This window comes from Abramis brama (assembly GCF_963993115.1).
Source record: "Abramis brama genome assembly, chromosome: 20".
In the NCBI taxonomy this organism is placed as follows: Eukaryota; Metazoa; Chordata; class Actinopteri; order Cypriniformes; family Leuciscidae; genus Abramis; species Abramis brama.
In genome coordinates, this window is record NC_139982.1 from 34,164,294 (window position 1) to 34,186,521 (window position 22,228).

General features: G+C 46.8%; 1 protein-coding gene across 1 annotated transcript in view; it reads right to left on the reverse strand.

Annotated features, from left to right (window-relative positions):
* LOC311071032 (uncharacterized protein) overlaps nucleotides 1–22,228 on the reverse strand; it is a gene marked incomplete at its 3' end in the record, with an annotated part of 144,924 nt that overhangs the window by 21,949 nt on the left and 100,747 nt on the right. The window contains exons 2-3 of the mRNA XM_084095244.1: nucleotides 6,098–6,205; nucleotides 4,832–4,885 (exon numbers count right to left, since the gene is read on the reverse strand). Of these exons, the coding sequence (XP_083951370.1) occupies nucleotides 4,832–4,885; nucleotides 6,098–6,205 (162 nt within the window). The remainder of the gene's footprint in view (nucleotides 1–4,831; nucleotides 4,886–6,097; nucleotides 6,206–22,228) is intronic.

Below are 22,228 nucleotides of genomic sequence, written 5' to 3' on the forward strand. Positions count from 1 at the left end.
CCTGGCCACCTGAACGGTCCGATCCACCCTGGCCGCCTGAACTGCCTGCTCCACCCTGGTCATCTCCACCATGGCCGCCCGAAGGACCTGCTCCACCCTGGTCGCCTGCACAGCCTGCGCCGCCCTGGTCGTCTCCACCTTGGCCCGCTGAAGGCTGGTCCCCACCATGGCCACCCGAAGGGTCTGCACAGCCTGCTCTGCTCTGGTTTCCAGAATGGCAGGTTCCGCCCTGGCCGTCTGCATGGTCTGCTCCGCCCTGGACCCCTGAATGTTCTGATCCGCTCTGGCCCATTGAAGTATCTGTTCTGCCACCCGTTATATCATCATCTCCTGTTCTGGTTCCCCTCCATGGACCTGGCCCCCCATCCCTCCCCCTGATCCTTCACTGTTCCACCTCCCTCCTGGACTCTTGTTTTGTGTTTGTTTTCAAAGGAGCGTTTGGTAGCCGCTCCTTAGAGGGGGGGTAATGTCACAGTGTCTGGTTGGTGTTCCCTGGGTGTCCACTAGAGATCTCTTCCCCATACCGTCACCATCACATTAGGAACTGCATTTCCCATAAACCTTTGCCTGTACTCATTACTGATCATTTGCACACAGCTGTTTCCACTCACATTGTTTGTATCTGCTTATTTATACCCTGTCTGTTTCATGCATTGTCATGGAATCCTTGTTTAATGTCACTTGCACTTCGGAGATCTTTTGCCTGTTTTGTTTCTTGTTTTGGACTGCCTTTGTATGGATTTTTGACCCTTTGCCTGGATGACTTACGATTACGGATTACCCTATTAAATTTGCACTTGGAAATATTTATTTGTGTGCGTGTCGTGACTCCTTTGCATAATCACATTATGAGGTCAACTTTCAGTATAGCATTTCCTTTAACATATTTTGTTTCCCCAAAAATGTGTTTTATTTATTTATTTATCTCCTTGCACATTTAATTAGCCTCTATATATATATATATATATATATATATATATATATATATATATATATATATATATATATATATATTTAGTTAGGATAGGAATATTTGGATTTAGGTAATTATGTATTTATTCGTAAAAAAAAAAAAATATATATATATATATATATATATATATATATATATATATATGTTGCCTTTGGCTTGCTCAGTTGGGGATATTTTGGGGATATTTAATTTTATTCTATCAATCAATAAATTCCACTAGAAACAAACTTTGTTGTATTATTTTATTTTAATACTGTGAAGCTGCTTTGATACAATCTGTATTGTGAAAAGCGCTATACAAATATACTTGATTTGATTTGATTTGATATATATATATATATATAAATATATATATATATATATATATATATATATATATATATATATTTATATAGATCATTTTTTCTGGACTTATTTATGTATTCATTCATTTTCGCATTTATTTCTTTATTTAATTATTCATAATCGCAGGGTAGCCTAATTCAACATGTACAGTAAATGAAACACGGCCATCCGATGTGCGGAGCCAGGTGTCAGGGTTCTGTCACTTCTGTCTAGTCTATTTCTTGGTTTTGTGACAGAGCCCTGACACTCCTGTTTTGTCTTGTCTTGTTTTGTCTTTTGCTGTGTAGCACGCAGCTTGTGTTTACACTAGCTGTGTGCTTTCATGTTGTTCTGTATCTGTAGTTGTAGTTCTGTAGTTGTATCTGTTTTGTGTGAACACGTGGCTTGTGAGTTCTCATTGGCTGCGTGTTCATGTTGTTAAGTGTGAGCACATGGCTGGTGATTTGTTTTACTGACCATGTGCTTGTTTTTTTCTTATTGTTTGGTGTGAGCACATGGCTTGTCATGTATGTTTCCTTGTGCCATGTGTTCTCCTGTCGATTGTCTAGCCCCTCCCATCTTGTTACCTGATTATTGATTTATTTGCCCCACCTGTCCTCCCTCGTTACTGCCTTTGTTTGTTCTCCCTATTTATTCTCCCTGTGTTTGCAGTCCTGTTCTGTTTCGTCGTTGAATGTACCTCTTGTGTCCTGCCTAGATCCTGTTGCCAAGTCCAGTCCAAGTCAAGTCTGTCTTGTTTTCCCCTTCGGGGTAGTTTTTGTTTGTTTCTGTTTTATTTTTTATACTTAATAAAAGCCTTATTTCTCTGCACTTGAGTCCTCGCTACTTCCACCTACTCAAACCCTGACAGAACGAAACAGCCACTAGAGGACTCAGCAGAGAATGGGCATCTTCTTTTTTCCATCTCCCAGCCCTTGCCCCTCCGCTCGTCAGACGATGGAACACTATGGCAAGCTCTTTTCTCTTCACCAAGGGGAGTCCACAGTAAAAGAGTTTGCCCACTAGTTCGTCATCACCGCGGAGGGGGTCAACCTTAACAACACTGCGCTTAAAGACATTTTTAACAGCGGCCTGAACAAGCCTGTCAGCGCCTGGGAGATGGAAATGCTGGGGATACTGTCTTACTGGCAGTTTGTGGGGTATGTAAACCACCGTGGGGAAGAGGGTGGCCTTCCGCCTCTTGGCCCACCTTCCATTCACATTCCATTCACAAACAGCCAGGTCCCCAGTCCTCCGATGACAGCTTCGGGGAGAGGGAGGAGGAAGAACGGGTCTGCCTCATCTGCCACCTATCCTGAGGTGCCCGTGATTGCTGCAGCCCCCCCAGGTGTGGCTAAAGATGCTGCAGTTTCCCCAGAGGTGGTTGTCCCCACATCACCTCGCCCTCAAAAGCGCAGGAGAAGGAGGGCTCTTGTTGCTCACTCAAGTCCGGTGGTCCAGGATGACCCAACTTTGATGGTCTCAAGTCCGGTGGTCCCAGAGCCATCCACTCTCCCTGTCGCGCCCCCAGTGGTGGCTGAAGAGGCTGCTGCGCCGCTTCCCTTTCGGGGATGGAGGAGGAGGCAGAGAGGGGCTTCCTGCGTCCCAGAAGGCCCGGAGGCCGTTCCAAAGCCTGTTGTCAGCCCAGAGGCCGTTCCCAAGCTCCTTGCCCTGACTGCGCCGCCCAAGCTCCTTGCCTTGACTGCGCAGCCCAAGCTCCTTGCCCTGACTGCGCCACTCGAGCTCCTTGCCCTGCCAGTGCTGCCCAGGCTCCTTGCCCTGACTGCGCCACCCAAGCTCCTTGTCCTGCCGGCACCAATCAAGCTCATTGCCCTGCCAACCCCACCCATGCTGCCTGTCAAGCCTGAATCTCTTCATGTTGGACCTGCCAAGCCTGAGCTTCTTCGCGTCAGGGCTGCCGAGCCAGAGCTGCTTCACGTCAGACCCGCTGAGCCAGAGACTCTTCACGCCATGTCTGGCCAGCCAGAGATAGTTCACGTCATGGATGCCGAGCCTGAGCTTCACATCAGACCTGTAGAGCCAGAGACTGTTCATGCCAGGTCCGCTGAACCTATGTCCTTGGACAAGATGGCAGCCTCCACGCCTTTGTATCCGCCCTGGCCCCCTGAAGCGCCGGATTCACCCTGGCTCTCAGCCAGGAATCCAGACCCGTCGAAATCCCCCTGGTCCGTCCCTCCGGCACCACCATGGCCCTCTGCCAGGACTCTAGCCCTGCCTGAGCCTCCCTGCATGGCTCAACCCTCCCTTCCCTCCCTGGTCTCTGCTAAACACTTCCTGGACTGTCATGATGGCCCTGACTTGGCCCAAAATGTGGGTTAAACAAGAACATACAAAAATATAACAGACGCAGACTCAGTTCAGTGAGAGGAATGAGTGAAGGGAAAGTTAATTGTGCAAGAACTGACACACACTGCACTGAGCAGTGTTGAATAGCGTGTTGCAGTACGTGTTAGAGAAAACAATTATAAATAACTTCACAGCCACACGTGAATGAAGCATGATGTCTGACGCGACACTGCGTCTTAAATTGAATGGAATAAATAGCAGAATAATAAAAAAATAAGACGTTGAGTGAGACGTTCATTGAGATGATTGTATGTTGCATAGTTGCATTAAAGACCCGATCGGAACGCCAGACATACAACCCATTTTAGATTTGCGTCGGGCGCAAGAGTCATTTATCCCGCCGGTACGATAGCAACAGCGCCCAAGACCCGCCCACTTGCGTTTTGCGTTTGTTACTTGCGTTTCAGATCGTTAAAATAGGGCCCCTAATGTCGATATCAGTTATTAGAGTATTAATAAACCCTCTGTTTAATATCAGCTGACTCTTTATTTTGATGCTCCTCAACAGACTATAACTTTGCAACTACATGTAAACTTATTATATACGAACTATAACTCTATTATTCTACTAATACTGAGAGTTAGTTCACATGTACATTTATTTCTGTCCTCTATTCATGTTCTCGCTCTAGTTTTTGGGGAAGTTATATTGAAATTACTCACAGAAACTTTAATTAAACCATTGAAACACAAGGAAGAGAAACAATTCTCACAAAATAAGAATATTAAGTGTCTGCTTGATTTAATAAATGTAAGCAAAAAAATTATTATGTTTGCATATGAATGTATAGAGGAAAACACAAACTCCATCATATAGTTTGACAGAGAAATATTAATATTACACTTCAACCCTCAGTATGAATATATTTATAATAAATTATGTGTTTTATCACTGTTTAATACTGGAACATGATTTAAGATTCCTCTCTGAATTCAGTGTGACTTTAATGCATGTTACATGTTAAGAGCTCATATTTAACTCTAGATTCAGTCCTGGATATTCTTATATATTTCTCTTCAGAGAGACCTGACACTGTGAGACGATGTGGAGATTATGATTGTTTGCCTTAGATCTGTCTATCAGTGCCTTTATAAATGTGTGTAATGCAAAACCACTGATGGAGAAAACAAGCATTTGTGGACTTTAGACTCTGAAGAGAAACTGACCTTCTGACCCATGAACAGGAGAAGAGCCACACTGGGGTCTCACTGTATAGGGGACTGAAAATAGAAAAGTCAGTTTAAGACTATAAATAAATGCTTTTAATAATGTCAAATACTTACGGTGGCCGAGAGAGCTCAACGCGCTGCAACTGAAGAAAACACATGCAAATAGAAAAGCACCTGCAAATTAAGAAAACATCTTTATCAGTTTCACAACACATGTGTGCTCCAAATACTCACAACACAACCAAATACAGAAACGCGCTACAAATAGGACAGAACACAACGGAAATGTTTCCGGGGAACCCAATAAGTGACGGACCCGACTGGGACGTGCTTACAGCTGTCTACTTTTATTATTATTTAATTTTTTTTTGCAAAACATACAGAGATGACACGTTTATGACATACAACTTTGTATACAATATACAAAATGTATTTACAATATGTTCAATGTCATAAGAATACTAAAAAGAACAATGAGCTGAAGACTAAAATAAATAAATAAATAAATAAAGAGAGAGAAAAAGAACATGAGGGAAAGACATTAATCTATACATCAGTTACATTGTACACATTTTGTCATGTTATGTTAAAATAAGTTTCATAAGAAATGTTAGAATGCAGCTAGGGTCCAAATATGAGACGGCAAGTTTTAAAGTTGAGACACTCACACACAGATATAACGCATATTTTAAAAACTTAATTTGTTGTATAAAATGTATATTTATTTGCAACAGTTATGTTAACAGCATTAATACTATATTTCTGGTAAGAACAGCTATTCAGCCGATGGACACACGCTGCGTTGTCATGGGAACATCCCAGGTGAAAATAATGAGGAAATTACGTTGTCTTTCGTTGCTCCCTTCATCAACATAATGGCACACAAGTGCCCCGCTCCCTCCAAAGTGCCCAATTCAAGGGCTCTGCCGTCTGCCCTTTTAAGAGAGTAGGGCATAGGTAAAGCTCACGAGCAATAAGCACGTCCCAACCGTCCGTCCGTCACTTATTGGGTTCCCCGGAAACATTTCCGTTGTGTTCTGTCCTATTTGCAGCGCGTTTCTGTATTTGTTTGTGTTGTGAACTTTTGCAGCGCGTTTCTGTATTTGGTTGTGTTGTGAGTATTTGGAGCACACATGTGTTGTGAAACTGATGAAGATGTTTTCTTAATTTGCGGGTGTTTTTTTCTATTTGCATGTGTTTTCTTCAGTTGCAGCGCGTTGAGCACTCTCAGCCACCGTAAATACTAGTGTAAATAATGCATACTTCTACGGCGCACTGCAGAAATATGATCCTCATGTTTAATGCGGTAGAAACCCAGTGTGTGATTCTTCTCCAGTGGCTTGAAGCGGCAGCGAAGAATAGTGTCTTCAACTGTGAAGAAACATGAGGAACAGCAAACACACACACACACACACACACACACACACACACACACACACACACACACACACACACACGTGTCAGAGCACAATGTTTTCCTCATTTATATGTGCTTTCTGAATTATGTTATTTATTTGCAAACTTCTCAATTTCAGGCTTCTCAATTTATAAGAGTTTACATTTAAATACAGATTTTCTTTGTTAACATCATAGTATACTTCACATATGTTAGCTAATGCACACAGAAGACTGAATGACTGACTGAATGAATGAATGAATGAATGAGGCATTTATATAGCGCTTTCATATGTACTACTGTACACCCAAAGCACTTCACAATCATATCAGGGGATCTCTCCTCAACGACTGAAGTGTTGGACTTACGTTGGTCTTCAGGAATGAGTTTTCTCTTTAACTCCTGCACTGTGGTGTTCCTGAACTCCTCTTCTGAATTCGCCACAGAAACTGCTATTCTCTCCAGTTTCTGTCTCCTATCTGAAAAGTAGATCTGAAAACTCATGTTGAATGTGCTCAAACCTTTACTAAATTACCTCTGGATGTAGTAGTAACTGCACTGATGCACAGTAGTTTCACTTTCTCCGTTTAAAGTCTTCTATTATCCTCTTCAGTCACCGCCCACTGTTTCAGAGTCCTTCCTCTTTCATTAAAGCCCGTTAAATAACTATAAGTGTATTATATATATATATATATATATATATATATATATATGTGTGTGTGTGTGTGTGTGTGTGTGTGTATGATACATATATATATATATATATATATATATATATATATATATATATATATATATATATATATATATATATATATTCTTTTTGCATTTATTGTTTAGAGGAAAATAAAATCAAAGTCAGTTGCTTGAGAAAGCCAACTTACTCAAACGTTCTGACGGCTGCTATAGAGCATTACAGCTAGAACCACCAAACCCGGGTCAGACTGATTTACACAGTTATATTTAACACATCTGTAATATTGCTGTGGAAATAATCAAGGTTATTCATGGTCTGTTGTAGTTGTTTGTTTATGCTTTTACACTTTTAAATGTCCTTTTAATGTTGGATGGATGAAGGCTGAGTATAAAAATGTCATCTCATATTTTTGAAGACATTTCATTGAGCGAATTTCCTTTTGCTGATTGTTTACAGTTTCTCCTATAATTCACACAAAGCATCATGGGAAAAAAGGTGGATCGAAACCCAACGAATATGACCCCCCAAACACACAGACAGAAAACTTGCTGAACGTGTTCTCACCCTCAGGCTCACCCTAAAATTTGTTGTGTCTGTATCAGGAGAGGAATATCTCAGATGAATCACTGTTCACAAGCCAGAACATTCTAGAGAAATATGTGGATTTCCATGTGAAAAGACTTTGACTGGAAGAAGCATTATAATGAGAACAAACATGTTACAGTAACACTTTACTTAAAGTCCTCACCTATAATGCATTATAAAAGTATTTTTAACGCAGTAATTATGCCTTGTAATGAACCTTATAATGCATTATATGATCTCATGAATGATTGTAACAGTTATTTTACATTATAAAACTATCTATTCATTGAATACACCTTTAGAAAGTATAATGCATTAAAACACAACAGAATTTACATTACTTTGTTAATAAATAAATAAATAAATAATCACAATCAAACTTACCAATCCCTCGTTTATGAAGCGGTCATGTGACTGTATCCTCTGAGAAATGACTTGCTTTTTTAAAACATATCACTGGAATTCATATTTCAACACCTCATAATGAAATATATCCTGAGCAATTCAAAGTCTTTGTTTTTAGGTACTTGCATGGATGGAAAGAAGAATATGGGCTGTAACACAAATGCTGGACTGGTTTGATGTATTAACTTATACAGATGTTGTGATTCATTTAATTTTGAGTGCCCAATTAGAGAATTCATGTGAACATGTTTAGGAGGTTTGGCTTGTATTCAAGAGTGGGCTGCGATATAAAGACCTGAACAGACTTGTTAACGTTAGAAGGTGTTCTCTCTCTCTCGCTCTCACACACCCTCTCTGTCTTTCACACACTCCCTTTCACACACACCCACACTAAGACACGCTCTCTCACACACACACAAACACACACTCACACAAACACATACACATACTAGCACACTCTCTCTCACACACACACTAACACACTCAGTGTCACACACAATATGTGTGTGTGTTTGTGTGTGAGTGTCTAACACTCTAACAAACACATACTAACACTCCCTCTCACAAACACACACACACACACACAGTGGAGAAAAGCAAATTGAATGATGGTGAATCAACTGATATGGTTGCAGTGTTTCAGAGGTAAATGGGGCATAAAAAATGTATTTGTGATGTTGACACTGATGGATGTCTCCAAATGTATGCATGAGTGAGTTTTTATGGTAGAGGAAATGTAAGAAAAAGAGGGGAATTATTATTATTATTATTTTTGCTATTTTATGTCTTGGTTTTCTGTGGGGTTTTTTAAAAATCAATTTCTCTCATTCTAGTTGGTTTTAAAAGTTTTCATTTTTTTACTAAAATTGTTAAATCTCCAGTGTTTTTGTAAATAAAGTGATTTTAAAGTCTCTCTCTCTGACAAACATTTGTTTTTAATGCAATTGCAAGAGAAAGAAATTGTGGATCTCCCCCCCCCCCCCCAAAAAAAAAAAATGTGCGAGCACGGCTGTTAACGGCTGGGTGCAACAAGCTGGAACAAGTAATTTGCAAGACTTGAGCCAAAGAAGTGGTGTGAAATCAATCCGGTTTTTACAACAGTGCATTGCAGAGTTCTCTTACGAGAGGTCTCTCGTACTGCGTAAGATATCTTACGCTAGGGGAAAATCCTTTTTCCGAGAGATATTGAAGCCAAAAATTATCCTTAATTTTGTAACAATGCAAAACACGTTGCGGCAGCATACAGACATAGGCGAGGCAGCTTGCGCGCCTATTGGCTGTTCTGCGACAACTGCAGCAGCCTATCGAGCGAGGCCTGGCGTGACGCCAGACCCAATGAGGGTGCTTCGCGCCCGCTGCGTCACATCCCGCCGAAACGGGCGTGGTCTAGGCCTATAAATACCGCTCGCAGGCAGCTATTATCTGATTTTTCATCCTTCAAGCGAAGCACACGCATCGCTGGAGCTGGAGAAGAAGCCGCGCCGTCTGAGAGAGAGCACCTTCAGTGGGACGAGTCACTGAAGTCGCTGGCCGCGCCGCCTTCCTTGCCTTCCTGCTGCGCTTTCCGGCGCTTATATCCTTTACTCTCTGTACTCTGTGTGTGTGTGTGTCGCCGCCGCAACACACATTCTAAAAGAGCGGCGTCTTTTTCAAGATGCCTTCCTGCGGCTCGTGCAGAGCCACACTCAGCGACGGGGACCGCCATGTTATCTGCGTTTCCCCCCTGGGTGAGGACCATGCAGCTATCGCGCTCACTGACGGCGGCTGCCCTCACTGCGAGCTGATGCCCATGGCGACTCTGAGGACTCGCCTGGCTTTCTTCACCGAGACTGCTCCCCCGCCCGCCGCGGTGTCGCGCCGTAAAAAGTGCCGTGCCCAGCGGGTCCCGGAACCTTCCCCCAGCCGCCAAAGCTCGCCGGTTCGCCCGCCTGCTTCACCGGCTTCGTCAGCTTCTCTTCCTGACGGACAGCGGCCGCTGTCTGCCGCCGCTTCCGTCGACATCGCTGACGAGGAAGCCCTGCTGGGAGAGGATGATTCCTGCTCTATCCTGGCGTCAGGCAGTGAGGATTGGGCGAGTTCTGAGGATCTCGCGCCCCCTGCCCGCACATCGTCAGGCAAGAGAGCGTCCATCGAGGCGGAGCTCATGCGGATACTCGCACAGGCCGCGGCGAGCCTCGGCCTCGAGTGGTCTTCGCCCGAGCAGCCCGCTCAGAACCGGCTGGATGGCTTTTTCCTGCCTGGGGAGCGCGCTTCGCCTGCGTCCAAACCAGCGCCTTTTCTTCCTGAGTTACACAAAGAAGTCGCTAAGTCCTGGAACGCCCCCTATTCAGCTAGAGTGCGTCCTGCTGTTTCTTTGGCATTCTCTGCAGTTGACGATGCCAAGAACAGGGGATACCTTTCGCTGCCGCCGGTCGAAGAGGCGATAGCGGCCCACTTATGCCCGCCCTCCGCTGGACGGCGCGCTAAGCTGGCCCTACCCTCTAAAGCTTGCCGCACGACGTCAAGCCTGCTCCGCCGCGCTTTCTCCGCCGCCGGGCAAGCTGCGTCAGCGCTGCACACCATGGCCACGTTGCAGATCTTCCAGGCCGATCTCCTCCGAAAGCTGGATGAGAAAGGACCTGACGCGATATGCGTGCCGGACCTAAGAAGCGCCACGGACCTCGCTCTCCGTGCCACTAAGTCCGCAGCACAGGCCATTGGACGGAGTATGGCCTCTCTCACCGTGACCGAGAGACACCTGTGGCTGACGCTCTCAGAAATGGCCGAGTCCGAGCGCACCGCGTTCCTCGACGCCCCGCTTTCTCCCGCTGGCCTCTTTGGATCCTCCGTCAAGGATTTTGCAAGAGATTCGCAGAGGTACAGAAAGCGTCACAGGCTATGAAGCACTTCCTCCCGAAGCGCTCCAGCTCTGCAGCAGGCCGTGCGAAACCGTCTGCACAGAGCTCACAGCCCCAGCCACCGTCTGCTGCCGCCACTTCGCAGCGCCGCCAGGCCCGAAGCGCGAGACCGCGCTCCCGCTCATCCAGCCGCCGCCGCCCCGCCTTGCGTGGCCAGCGGCCTAGGATTGTGGTAAAGCCCGAGGCCCCGACGTCATCCTAGCACGCCTAGGAAAACGACGGTGTTCGAGTCCCGCTGTGGCCGGACTCCCACCAAAGTTATTCGCTCGTCCAGTTCCAGCAAATGTGACTGTTCCAGTGTTTTCCGCAGCCAACAAGCCGGTTCTGTCGCCCGCTTGCCTGCACACAAATGCCGTTTTCACGGCTACCCAGATAAATCCCCAAGAGAGTGTATTTTCTGGTGTCCCGGCCACGGCCGATGGTGTCTCATGTGTAATAAGAATGCCCACTGCCCAGTGCCCATCTCTACACACAAGCACAGCCTGTCACACAGGTCCCGCGCACATAAAATCGACTCAGATCGATTGCGCTTCAAACATGGTAGATGTGCCCACTACTCAGTGCCCACAAACTAGAGCCCTGCGCGGGACTGTTTTCTTCATCCCGCTCCCGCCCGCACCCGCCGAATTTCTGACCATTACCGCCCGCTCCCACAACGTATGTGTTACACTCCCGCCCGCTCCCGCAATATGTATGTCCACTCCCGCCCGCACCCGCAAAACTCTGAGAATTTATTCCCGCACAATAATAGAGATGCATTGATTTTGTGTCTTCTCCTGTCCCGCAGGAAAAAACACGTATTTGTATTGCTATTATTAAAGAGATTCATGGGGTTGTTTGTTTCGTTTCCCTGGACGGCATGTATTCTGGACACATACACACAGGACAATGGAGGAAATCGAGTGTATGCTGTTTTTGGATGGTTTTGTTTTCGTTTTTGCTGTTTTTTATTCAGGATACTCTGTCCGGCGCGTGCAATGATGACAGTGAATAGTGATGATTCTCTCTGAACAATCAGCAGTCTGCCGTGTTTTCACGTCACATTTTAGTATCGCCTCAGCTCGCCCAGAACCTCGCCGGAGGTGGTACGAAAAAAAGTACCTGGAAGCAGATACAGTTACAACTTTTACACAGTGGAAAACCAAACAAAGGCGAGTCGAGTCGAGCTGAGCCGAGCCGAGGCGAGCTGGTACTGTGTAGTGGAAAAGCGGCATTATTGACATCTCCAACATGTTGCTAGGCTACCTCCCGATCCCGCAGTGTTTTTTTTTAGCCGCCCATTCCCGCCCGCAGCAAAGTTCAAACCGCCCGCTCCCGCGAGATTTGCGTTGGGTCCCGTGGGACCCGGCGGGACTCAATACCAATGCAGCCCTCTACCACAAACACCACGTTATGCATGTCTCACGGTTTCTGTAAAAACGAAACCAACGTGCATTTGCTTCACTCAAGCGAACAATGCTTTCGGTGTGATAAATGTGCCCGCTGTCCCGCGCCCACATCCACACATAGACATGACAGTTCCTACGGGACTCGCCCAGCCCTCCCCCTCGCGGTTGACCGCCGCAGAGGAGTCGAGCACGGGCAATCTGCCCACTGTTATCAGCGCGCCCCATGCCTCAAATGTCACGAGCGCGACGCTTGTGTTACAGCACACCGAAGCCTCTCCATCGCTAAGCGAACTGAGCTCGCTTCGTATTCAACCCCTAGCTATTCATGCAAACGCATGGGCAAAGCTGCCCGGGGTTTCGAAGTGGGTGCTGGACATTATAAAAAGAGGCTATTCGCTACAGTTTCGCCGACGCCCTCGCCGCTATACGGCGCACGTCGAGACCATGGTAAAAGCAGAAGTAGCACATTTACTTCGAGCCGAAGTGGCGAAACTATTGAACAAAGGGGCCATAGAGCCTCTCTCTCAAGTTCAGAGCGAAGGAGGGCTATACAGCAGATACTTCCTGGTACCGAAAAAAGACGGGGGTCTCAGACCCATACTAGATCTAAGGCAACTGAACAGAGTGCTTGTGAAGCGACAGTTCAGGATGCTCACGACCAGAAAAATCCTTGCGCAGATTCGCCAAGGAGATTGGTTCGTGTCAATAGATCTGAAAGACGCGTATTTTCAAATACAGATAGCGTCACGTCACAGGCGATATTTGAGATTCGCCTTCGAGGGCCAGGCATATCAGTACACAGTCCTGCCGTTCGGTTTATCCCTGGCACCCCGTACATTTACGAAGTGCATGGATGCGGCGCTCGCACCCCTCAGAATGAGGGGCGTGCGAGTACTGAACTATTTGGACGATTGGCTGATCCTAGCGCAATCTCGCTCAGTGCTCATAGAGCACAAGACCATTTTACTCGATCACCTCGAGAATTTGGGTCTCAGTGTCAATTGGGCGAAGAGCTCTCTGTCCCCCAGTCAGACGATATCTTTCCTGGGCACAGAGTTGGACTCGCTGTCCATGATAGCGCGACTATCACCACAGCGCGCGGTAGACATTCAGCGTACAGCGAACTCATTCCGCTGCGGCGCATCTGTCCCGCTCAAGAAATTTCAGAAGATGCTGGGTCTCATGGCCTCAGCATCATCAGTGCTCCAGTTGGGCCTGCTCCGCATGCGCCCGCTGCAGTTTTGGCTGAAAGTGCGAGTCCCACGCCAAGCGTGGGCATCCGGTCTGCTTCGCCTCAAGGTCAATCAGAAGTGCGTCACAGCTCTGAAACCTTGGAAAGCGGACGACTGGTACCAATCAGGTAAAAGCCTGGGGACTTCCTCGAGGGTGAGAGTGGTGTCCACGGACGCATCCACCTCGGGATGGGGAGCACTGCTCGAGGGCAGACCGTTCTTCGGCCAGTGGTCAGAACGGGAGAAGCTCCTGCACATAAACTGCCTCGAAATGCTGGCAGTGGACAACGCGCTGATGCGTTTTTGTCCCCAAATAAAAGGACGCCACGTCCTGGTCCGCTCGGACAACATGTCTGTGGTGTCCTACATAAATCGCCAGGGCGGCCTCAGGTCCAGGAACCTGTACAGGCTAACAGAACGCCTCCTGGTATGGGCTCAGCGCAACCTGCACTCGCTGAGAGCAGCGCACGTGCCAGGGCTCCTAAACATAGGACCAGACAGACTGTCCAGGAACAATGTTCCGGCAGGCGAATGGTCTCTACACCCACAGACAGTCCAACTGCTGTGGAAGAAATTCGGCAGAGCGGAAGTAGACCTGTTCGCGTCTCAAGAAAACGCTCACTGTCCGGAATTTTTCTCCAAGAGCAGGGACGCGCTGGCTCATGTATGGCCCCGCCGCCCGCTCTATGCTTTTCCCCCGTCTCTCTCCTGCCTCAGGTGATAGAGCGGATCAGGGAAGAAGGATGCTCAGTACTGCTTGTAGCACCATTCTGGGAAAACCAACCTTGGTTCCCAGTTGTGATGCAGCTAGCGAGCACTGCCCCGTGGCCAGTGCCAGTGAGGAGAGACCTCCTCTCTCAGGCCCACGGCTCGATCTGGCATCCTCACCCGGAATTGTGGTCCCTTCATGTCTGGGCCATCAACGGGTACATGTCGAACTCCCTAAGGGAGTATTAAACACGATCACGCAGGCTAGAGCTCCGTCTACGAGACGGCTCTACTCCTCGAAATGGTCAGTGTTTTCGGGCTGGTGCACAGCCCGTGGCGTGTCACCCACAGACTGTGGAGTGACGGAGGTGCTTTCCTTCCTACAAGAGCTGTTGGATAAGGGCAGGACCCCTTCCACGCTCAAAGTTTATGTGGCGGCTATAGCAGCGTTCTCAAGAACAACGCTTGGTCAGTCAATAGGAAGGAACGATTTAGTCATCCGCTTCCTTAGAGGGGCTAAGAGACTGAATCCTCCCAGACCTCCCTCAGTCCCCGTATGGGACCTTTCTACGGTACTGGAAGCCATGAAAGGTGGACCATTCGAGCCTTTACAGACGATTGATCTGAAACATCTGTCTTTCAAGACTGTGTTTCTGCTGGCTCTCGCTTCAGTGAAGCGCATAGGGAACTTACACGCGCTCTCTGTGAGTGTGACGTGGATGGAATTTGGGCCTAATGACTCAAAAGTTATACTCAAACCTAAGCCTACCGGTCCCTGATGAGGAAAGAGACGCGGGCCTCCTTTGCCCAGTCAGGGCATTACGAGCTTATGTGTCTCGCTCGTCTGTTTTCATACAGACAGAGCAGCTCTTTGTTTCGTTCAGAGGGCGTTCTAAGGGACTAGCCACGTCGAAACAGAGCCTATCCAGATGGATAGTTGATGCTATAGCGCTAGCATACGCCTCCAAGGGCATGCAGTGCCCGTTGGGTGTCAGAGCGCACTCCACGAGAGGCATGGCCTCTTCGTGGGCCTGGTCGAGTGGGATTGCCTTGCAAGATATTTGTACGGCGGCAGGCTGGGCCTCCCCATCTACATTTATAAGGTTTTACAACCTAGAGGTTCCCGCCCTGCAGGCCAGGCTGCTGTCGGTCTAGTTAACCAGTATTATCTGACCTGATGCTATCAGCTCAGAATGCTGCGTCTACTGAGCACAGCTCGATGATCGACAGTAAAAAGCAGTAGCACAAGATGTGCCTGGGCAAACTGTGTAAGACCCACATTTCCGTACCCCGCCCTGTCTGTATGATGACATTCCCGTCTAAGCGACGCTGCCATATGTGGAAGAGTGCGGCTTTGCCCCTCCCTCTTCCCGGACTCCCTGTGAGTTCCCTGGGTGATTGTGCACTATATGAACCCCGGGCTTTCGCCCTTGGGTCTTTGGTGTCAGATCTCAGCATGCACGGCGTTTTGCATTGGGTCCCCTGATAAAAAACCAGATAATAGCTGCCTGCGAGCGGTATTTATAGGCCTAGACCACGCCCGTTTCGGCGGGATGTGACGCAGCGGGCACGAAGCACCCTCATTGGGTCTGGCGTCACGCCAGGCCTCGCTCGATAGGCTGCTGCAGTTGCCGCAGAACAGCCAATAGGCGCGCGAGCTGCCTCGCCTATGTCTGTATGCTGCCGCAACGCGTTTTGCATTATTACAAAATTAAGGATAATTTTTGGCTTCAATATCTCGCGGAAAAAGGATTTTCCCCTAGCGTAAGATATCTTACGCAGTACTCGTTCCCTCTTCTAGAGAGAACCGAGGTTACGTTAGTAACCAAGTATGATTTTCAAGGACTTGAGCACAGATTATCAAGTTTTGTTTGAAAGACCCAGACACCCTAAATGAGTGGGTTGAGGGGTATGGTCATCTTTTTCCATTAATCAATGTAAGCGCGGCTGTGGAAGACTGGGTAGAAAATGAAAGCCGTTTACTGACTCTGAAAACACCAGTTCTGGAAACTTTTGATTCTGCTGGAAAGAAATCTCTCTTTGATATGTGTTAAAGTTTCCAACATGCAGTTTTTGAATGGAGTTTCTTCAACAAGATGGACACAGTTCTTTGGATCTGACTCTTCCACTAAAGGCTGCTGGCGTACCCTGTACAAATGTCCGATCGACAAGCGGACAGGTGACCTCCAGTGGAGGATTCTACATGGGGCAATAGCTACAAACAGACATGTGGTACACCTCAATCCTAGTGTTGGGGTGGGTTGCCCGTTTTGTTCTGAGACGGAGTCAATTTTTCATCTCTTTGTGCAGTGTTCACGATTGGGTAATCTTTTAGATTTTTTAAGCAATTGTTTTTTGTCCCTGGGTGAAGTTTTTTTCATTTCAATTGTTCATTTTGGGCCAAAGTATTCATTTCAAAAGAAAAATGTGAAAAATGTGTAATTTTTTATCTGGCACTGCAAAATTGGCTATTTGGAAGACAAGGAAAAACAGACTGTCGGGAGCAAAGGTCAATAAGCATTGTGCCTATGTTTTTAGGTTTGGTAGCTTCTCGAATTAGGGTGGAGACGTGGAGTATGCATACTACAAGTTGATGGAATCCAGGGACGGACTGACAATCTGTGCGCTCTGGAAAAGTCCAGAACGGCCGTCCAACCGAGGGCCGTCGGATCGGCACAAAAAAAGTGTAATAAAGCAATATGAACAGCCAACAGCAGGGGCACTAATACGATCACTTATATGCTACGTGTAAAAAAAAAAACAACTGAGGAAGAAGAGGCGGCCTACTAGCCACTGACAGAAAGTTAGTTAAAAGGCTTAAGGCCTATTTATACTTCTGCGGCGAACTGCTGCCGTAGCTACGTCGTAGGCTGTGTGTAGCGCGCGTACCCTTCGGTGTACCCTGACGTGCACCTCTCCAAAAATGTAACAACGCGTCAATTCTACACGGACGCAAGCACTGTGACTGGTCTGCCAGAACCCCTCCCTCGGGGTTTCACATGCTCCCTAGGTGCGAGTCAACGCGGACAACAACGCAGAAGTATAAATTAAAACCAACACGTTGCCTACGGCATATAGGCTCCGGCGTAGGTCCGACGCAGAAGTATAATGAGGCCTTTAGGCTACCTATACTGCACTTTTAAATTTGCTTACATTATATTTGAATAGTTAAGTTATAGGCTATATAGCAGTGGTCTCCGACATGATGCCTGTGAGTTGCCCGCTAAACACATTCTATATTATAGCCCCAACTGGCCAATAGCAATCCACTGTAAATCTGGGCTCCAGACCTCGACTATGGTATCATTTTGCGACCTTTTTTCGTGCCGGTGCAACTAAACATTTGCAACATTTGCCTCTACAAAATTACCCAACTCTCTTTAATTATACCCTGTCATTTGCGTTGCGTATGAGAAACATCAAATGGCAAACGCTAAAAAAGCGGAACAAAAGTTGTTTGATCTGAGCAGCGCATAGCATTATCATCTCCGCCCAAAAAACAGCGATCGCGGCCAAAGCAGTTGTGCGGGCTGATCTCGATCACGCGAACATTATTACACAGAGCTGCGCGATCCACTGAGGACCATTTCAATTCAGCGCAGAATTCTCTATCTCTCTCATAAACCCACAGATGACTGTGATTTAAGCTTGTTAAAAGCCAGATGAAACAGCGCTGATATTCTCAACATATTGACGCAAAAAACAGGCGAAACATTGTTCTGAGAACAAACCAGTTAGAAGACATTTCACTCCACAACTTATGAATTAACTTTAGTAAAACAAACTTCTTTTTTTTTTGGCAGAAATGTGCCTGTATATATTCATATTAAAAATGCTGTTATATTTATATAGTATAAATGTATTAAATGTTATGCAGTAATGTTTTTGTTTAGAAGTTATGGCAGTTTATTTATTTATTTTTGCATTTATATTTATACTAAATGTTTGGGCTACTGTTTTTGATAACACATACAATAGGTTTATAGAAAATCAACAAAAAAAAAAAATCAGTAAATACTTTCATATTTTTTCAGGAATTGTTGATTTTTTTTTCTCAAACGCTTGTAAGTCTAAACCAGAATATCAAGCTATTTTATTATTTCGCATATGATGGTGAAAAGTAAAAAAGCACCACCATGTTATATGTGTATAATAAATATTTTTGAGTATAACAAACAAAAATCCCTTCTAGATTATTTTATCCCTTGAGGTAGCCCTCGCACACAAAAAGGTTGGAGACCCCTGGTATATAGTAACTATATGTTTTATAATTGCAAGTATGTGTTTGGGGTTTCTGTAGCCAGTGACATTTCATTATTTGTATTTTATGGCATTGTACATTTTTTGTTTTTATTTGAAGGCTGAGGCTTCATTAATAAACACAACCCCAATAATCATCATTGTTTTGAGATGTTACTTGCTGTGAATATCTTGTCTGATAGGCTACAGTATATTGTGGCATAGTTTCAGGACAGCCTGGCTAGTGTCTGTCGCACACAGCTAGAGGCCAATGGCCGGATGATGGGCCTATTTGGGACAAAAGTCCAGGGCTGTTTTTTAGCCCCAGTCCGTCCCTGATGGAATCTCTACCAAAGTTTAGAGAATTATGGGGAATAAATGACCTATTATGTACACTGTATGATAATGAATTGGTTTTGAGGATTTAAAAAAAGGGGGGGAAGAAAGTAATTATTAATTTATTTAAAAAACAATGTGTGTGTTTTTGAAAATCTTTTGTAATAATAGCGAGTTAATTCTAATAATAAAGGTGAACTTAATCTGTGAACACCCCCCTCCCCCTCCCCCTCCCCCTCCCCTTCCCCTTCCCCCTCCCCTTCCCCCTCCCCTTCCCCCTCCCCCTCCCCTCTCTCTCTCTCTCTCTCTCTCTCTCTGTTCAATTTAAATAAAAACCAAGATAATATAAATATTTTTCTAACCAGCATGCAATGCTGCAAGTCAAATGCTGATCAGTTGCATCAAGTCAAACGAGTCAAAAAAAAATAAAAAATCTAAATAGTTGTCAAATTAAAAAAGTAAGTGTTCGTGCTGCCTTAAAATTTTTGGTTTATTCAACTTGAAATGTGAAGCTGTACTAAGGCCGGTGACACACTGAATGCGTGGCGTGAGCGTCTCAGTTGCGTGGCGTGTCCGTTTTTATTTCGGCTCCCATGTTAACAGGTTAGAGCTTGCACACTGCCTGCGTGACACGTCTCAGGCGCGGCTTGCCGCATGGAAAACGCATGCATGCTAGAAATAGAACCGACGCCTATTTTTCACGCGACATGCAAGCGTCTTGGAAGCGTTTCCAAGCAAAATTGAATAGGAAAAGATGTTTATATGACATTTTGACACGAATACATATTAATAAATGTCATTTTGATGTTTGAAAGTGTCTAGGGTTTGACATAAATGCAAATATAAATGCAATTTAAAAAAATATTATTGATTTTCAAATACTGCACCTGTCAATACAGAACGAAATATTCTATAGCCTATATTGCCGTCAACACTGCCGACGTTGTCTTTGCTGCTATATATTTATGTTTAACATGAAGTATAGGCCTTCCACAACTCTCTCCCCATATGTCAAATATATCACCAAAGAGGCTTATCATATGTCACCTAGCAGCAGCAGCGCCGCGTCAGACACGTTCTCTTACGAGAGATTCTCTCGTATTGCGTAAGTAGCTTGCGCTGCGGGAAAGTCATCTTTTCTCGAGATATGAAGCCAAAAAATTATCCTTTAATTTTTCATAATCTTGTCAACGCAGTGCAGCAGCAAGCACACCTAGAGCGGGCATTCTAGCGCGCTCATTGGCTGCCCTGCGGCAACTGCAGCAGCCTATAGCTGAGCCCTTGGCGTGACGTCACGTCCAATGAGCACGCTTGGCGCGCTACACGCGTCACAGCCCGTCAGAAGGGGTGTGGCTTAGCGTATATAGGCAAAGCTCAGCGGCTGCTTCACTGATTTCTGTCTCTTCAGCGAAGCTCTCCGCATCGCTGGACTCTGAGGAAGCCGCCGCCGTCGAATCAAGCGACTTGCACGCCGAGGATAAGCCTGAGGAAGCCGGCCGTCTTCGCCGCCTTCAGCCATCCCTGCCTGCTTTGCTATCCGGCGATTATATCCTTTTACTGCTCTGTATTTATGTGTTTGTGTGCTTGCCCTGCGACACACTTTGTCTAAAAGAGTGCGAGGCGTTTGTTGCAAAATGCCTCGCAATTCCTGTGGCTCGTCCAGAGCCCCGCTCAGCGACAGGGGCCGCCATGTGATCTGCGCTCTCTGCCTGGGTCGTGACCACGCAGCCCTCGCCCTCGGGCAGCTGCGAGCTCTGCGAAGAACTGCCGATGTCGACCCTGCGGGCTCGACTCGCCACGTTCGACGCTCCCGCTGTCTCTCCATCCGCCTCCACCGGGCCGCGTAAGATGAAACGCCACTCCCAGAGGCCACCGGAGCCGGATGCAGCAGCTGAGCGCTTGCCGGAGCCCCTCCCGCGAGCCTCGCTATCTCCTTCTCCCCCCCCCGTTCCCGACGCGCAGCGGCCGGCTTTCGCCCGCACTGCCGTCGCCTCAGGGGATGAAGCAGACGACGCTGCTATCTTAGACAGCTGTTTACCCTCCTCTGTCAAGCCGCGCTACGGCGCTGCTCACAAGGGATGTCAGAAACGGACGGTCACGGGCTATAGCTTCCTTTACGTTACAAGAAAGCTACCCCCCCGTCACTGGCGAAAGGAGAGAAGAGTGTTTAGCCCCACCCAGGTCGGACTAACCTCCATTTCTCACATATTTCTCAGTCCCCTCCTAAGCTCAGGCGACTGGAAATACATATATTGCAGTAAACGAGCTTGTTTTATTACACGCACGCCTGCAAACAAACGCTGACGCAAAACATGATGACGCTCGCCCCTTCCCGCGCTCTCCCCCTCTGTTCGAGCCGCGCAAACGGCGCCGCTCACAAGGGATGTCAGAAGTGGACGGTCACGTGCTAGCTTCCTTTACGTTATAAGAAAGCTACCCCGCGTCTCGTTCGCGCGCGTCACTCACCGGCGAAAGGAGAAAAGAGTGTCTAGTCCCGCGAGACCGGACCCACCTCCATTTCTCACATATTTCTCCTCCTAAGTTCAGGCGACTGGAAATATCAATATTGCAGTAAACGAGCCTGTTTTAATGCACGCACGCCTGCAAACAAACGATGTCACAGTACATGATGACATCTTCCCGCTCTCTCTCCCTTTGTTCGAGCAGCACAACTGCGCCGTTCTCAAGGGATATCAGAGCGGACGTCACGAGCACCGGCGAAAAGAGGAAGAGAGTGTTTTCGTCCCGCCTAGGCCGGACTAACCTCCAATTCTCACATATTTCTCAGTCCCCTCTAAGTCTCAGGCGGCTGGAAATACTAATACTGCAGTGAACGAGCCTGTTTTTATACACGCACGTCTGCAAACAAACGCTGACACAAATCACGGCCCTGTGGCTCAGTGGCAGAACATTAGGCTTTCGCGCCAGAGCCCCGTGTTCGAATCCGGCTCTGGTGGCAGATATATATATTTTTTATTTTTTTTTCTGTTTGCTTCTCCTAGCTCGCGGCCAGCTTTCTTACATACAGAAAGCGAACCCGCATCTCGCACCCTCCCGCTCACAGGATGGTGCTTGAGTATTTATGAGCGTCTAAACATATGAGCCATCAAAGCATTTCGCTCTGTCAGTTTCCTTTAAAAGGCATCTGCAGATGGGTATTTTGCAGCCAACGAGCACGTTGTACAACCCGTTCGCCTGCACCCAAACACCGTCTTTACGGCTACCAGAGAAATCTCAGGAGTATATGTCTGGTTATCCGGCTCACGCCGATGGTGTTATGAGTGTAGAAAATGTGCCCACACCCCTGTGCTCACTGCTACACACAAACACGGTCTCCCCGGTAACGCTCACAGAGCGCACTCTCATAAAGCGGGCACGCGCCGCTCGAGTGCTAAGCATAGAGAATGTGCTCACAATTCTGTGCCCACACCTACCCACTGCCCGCTCTGTCACACAGTTACCCCGGGTTGCAGATCCTCTAAAGCTCCCAAACACTGGCCGTGTTACGAAT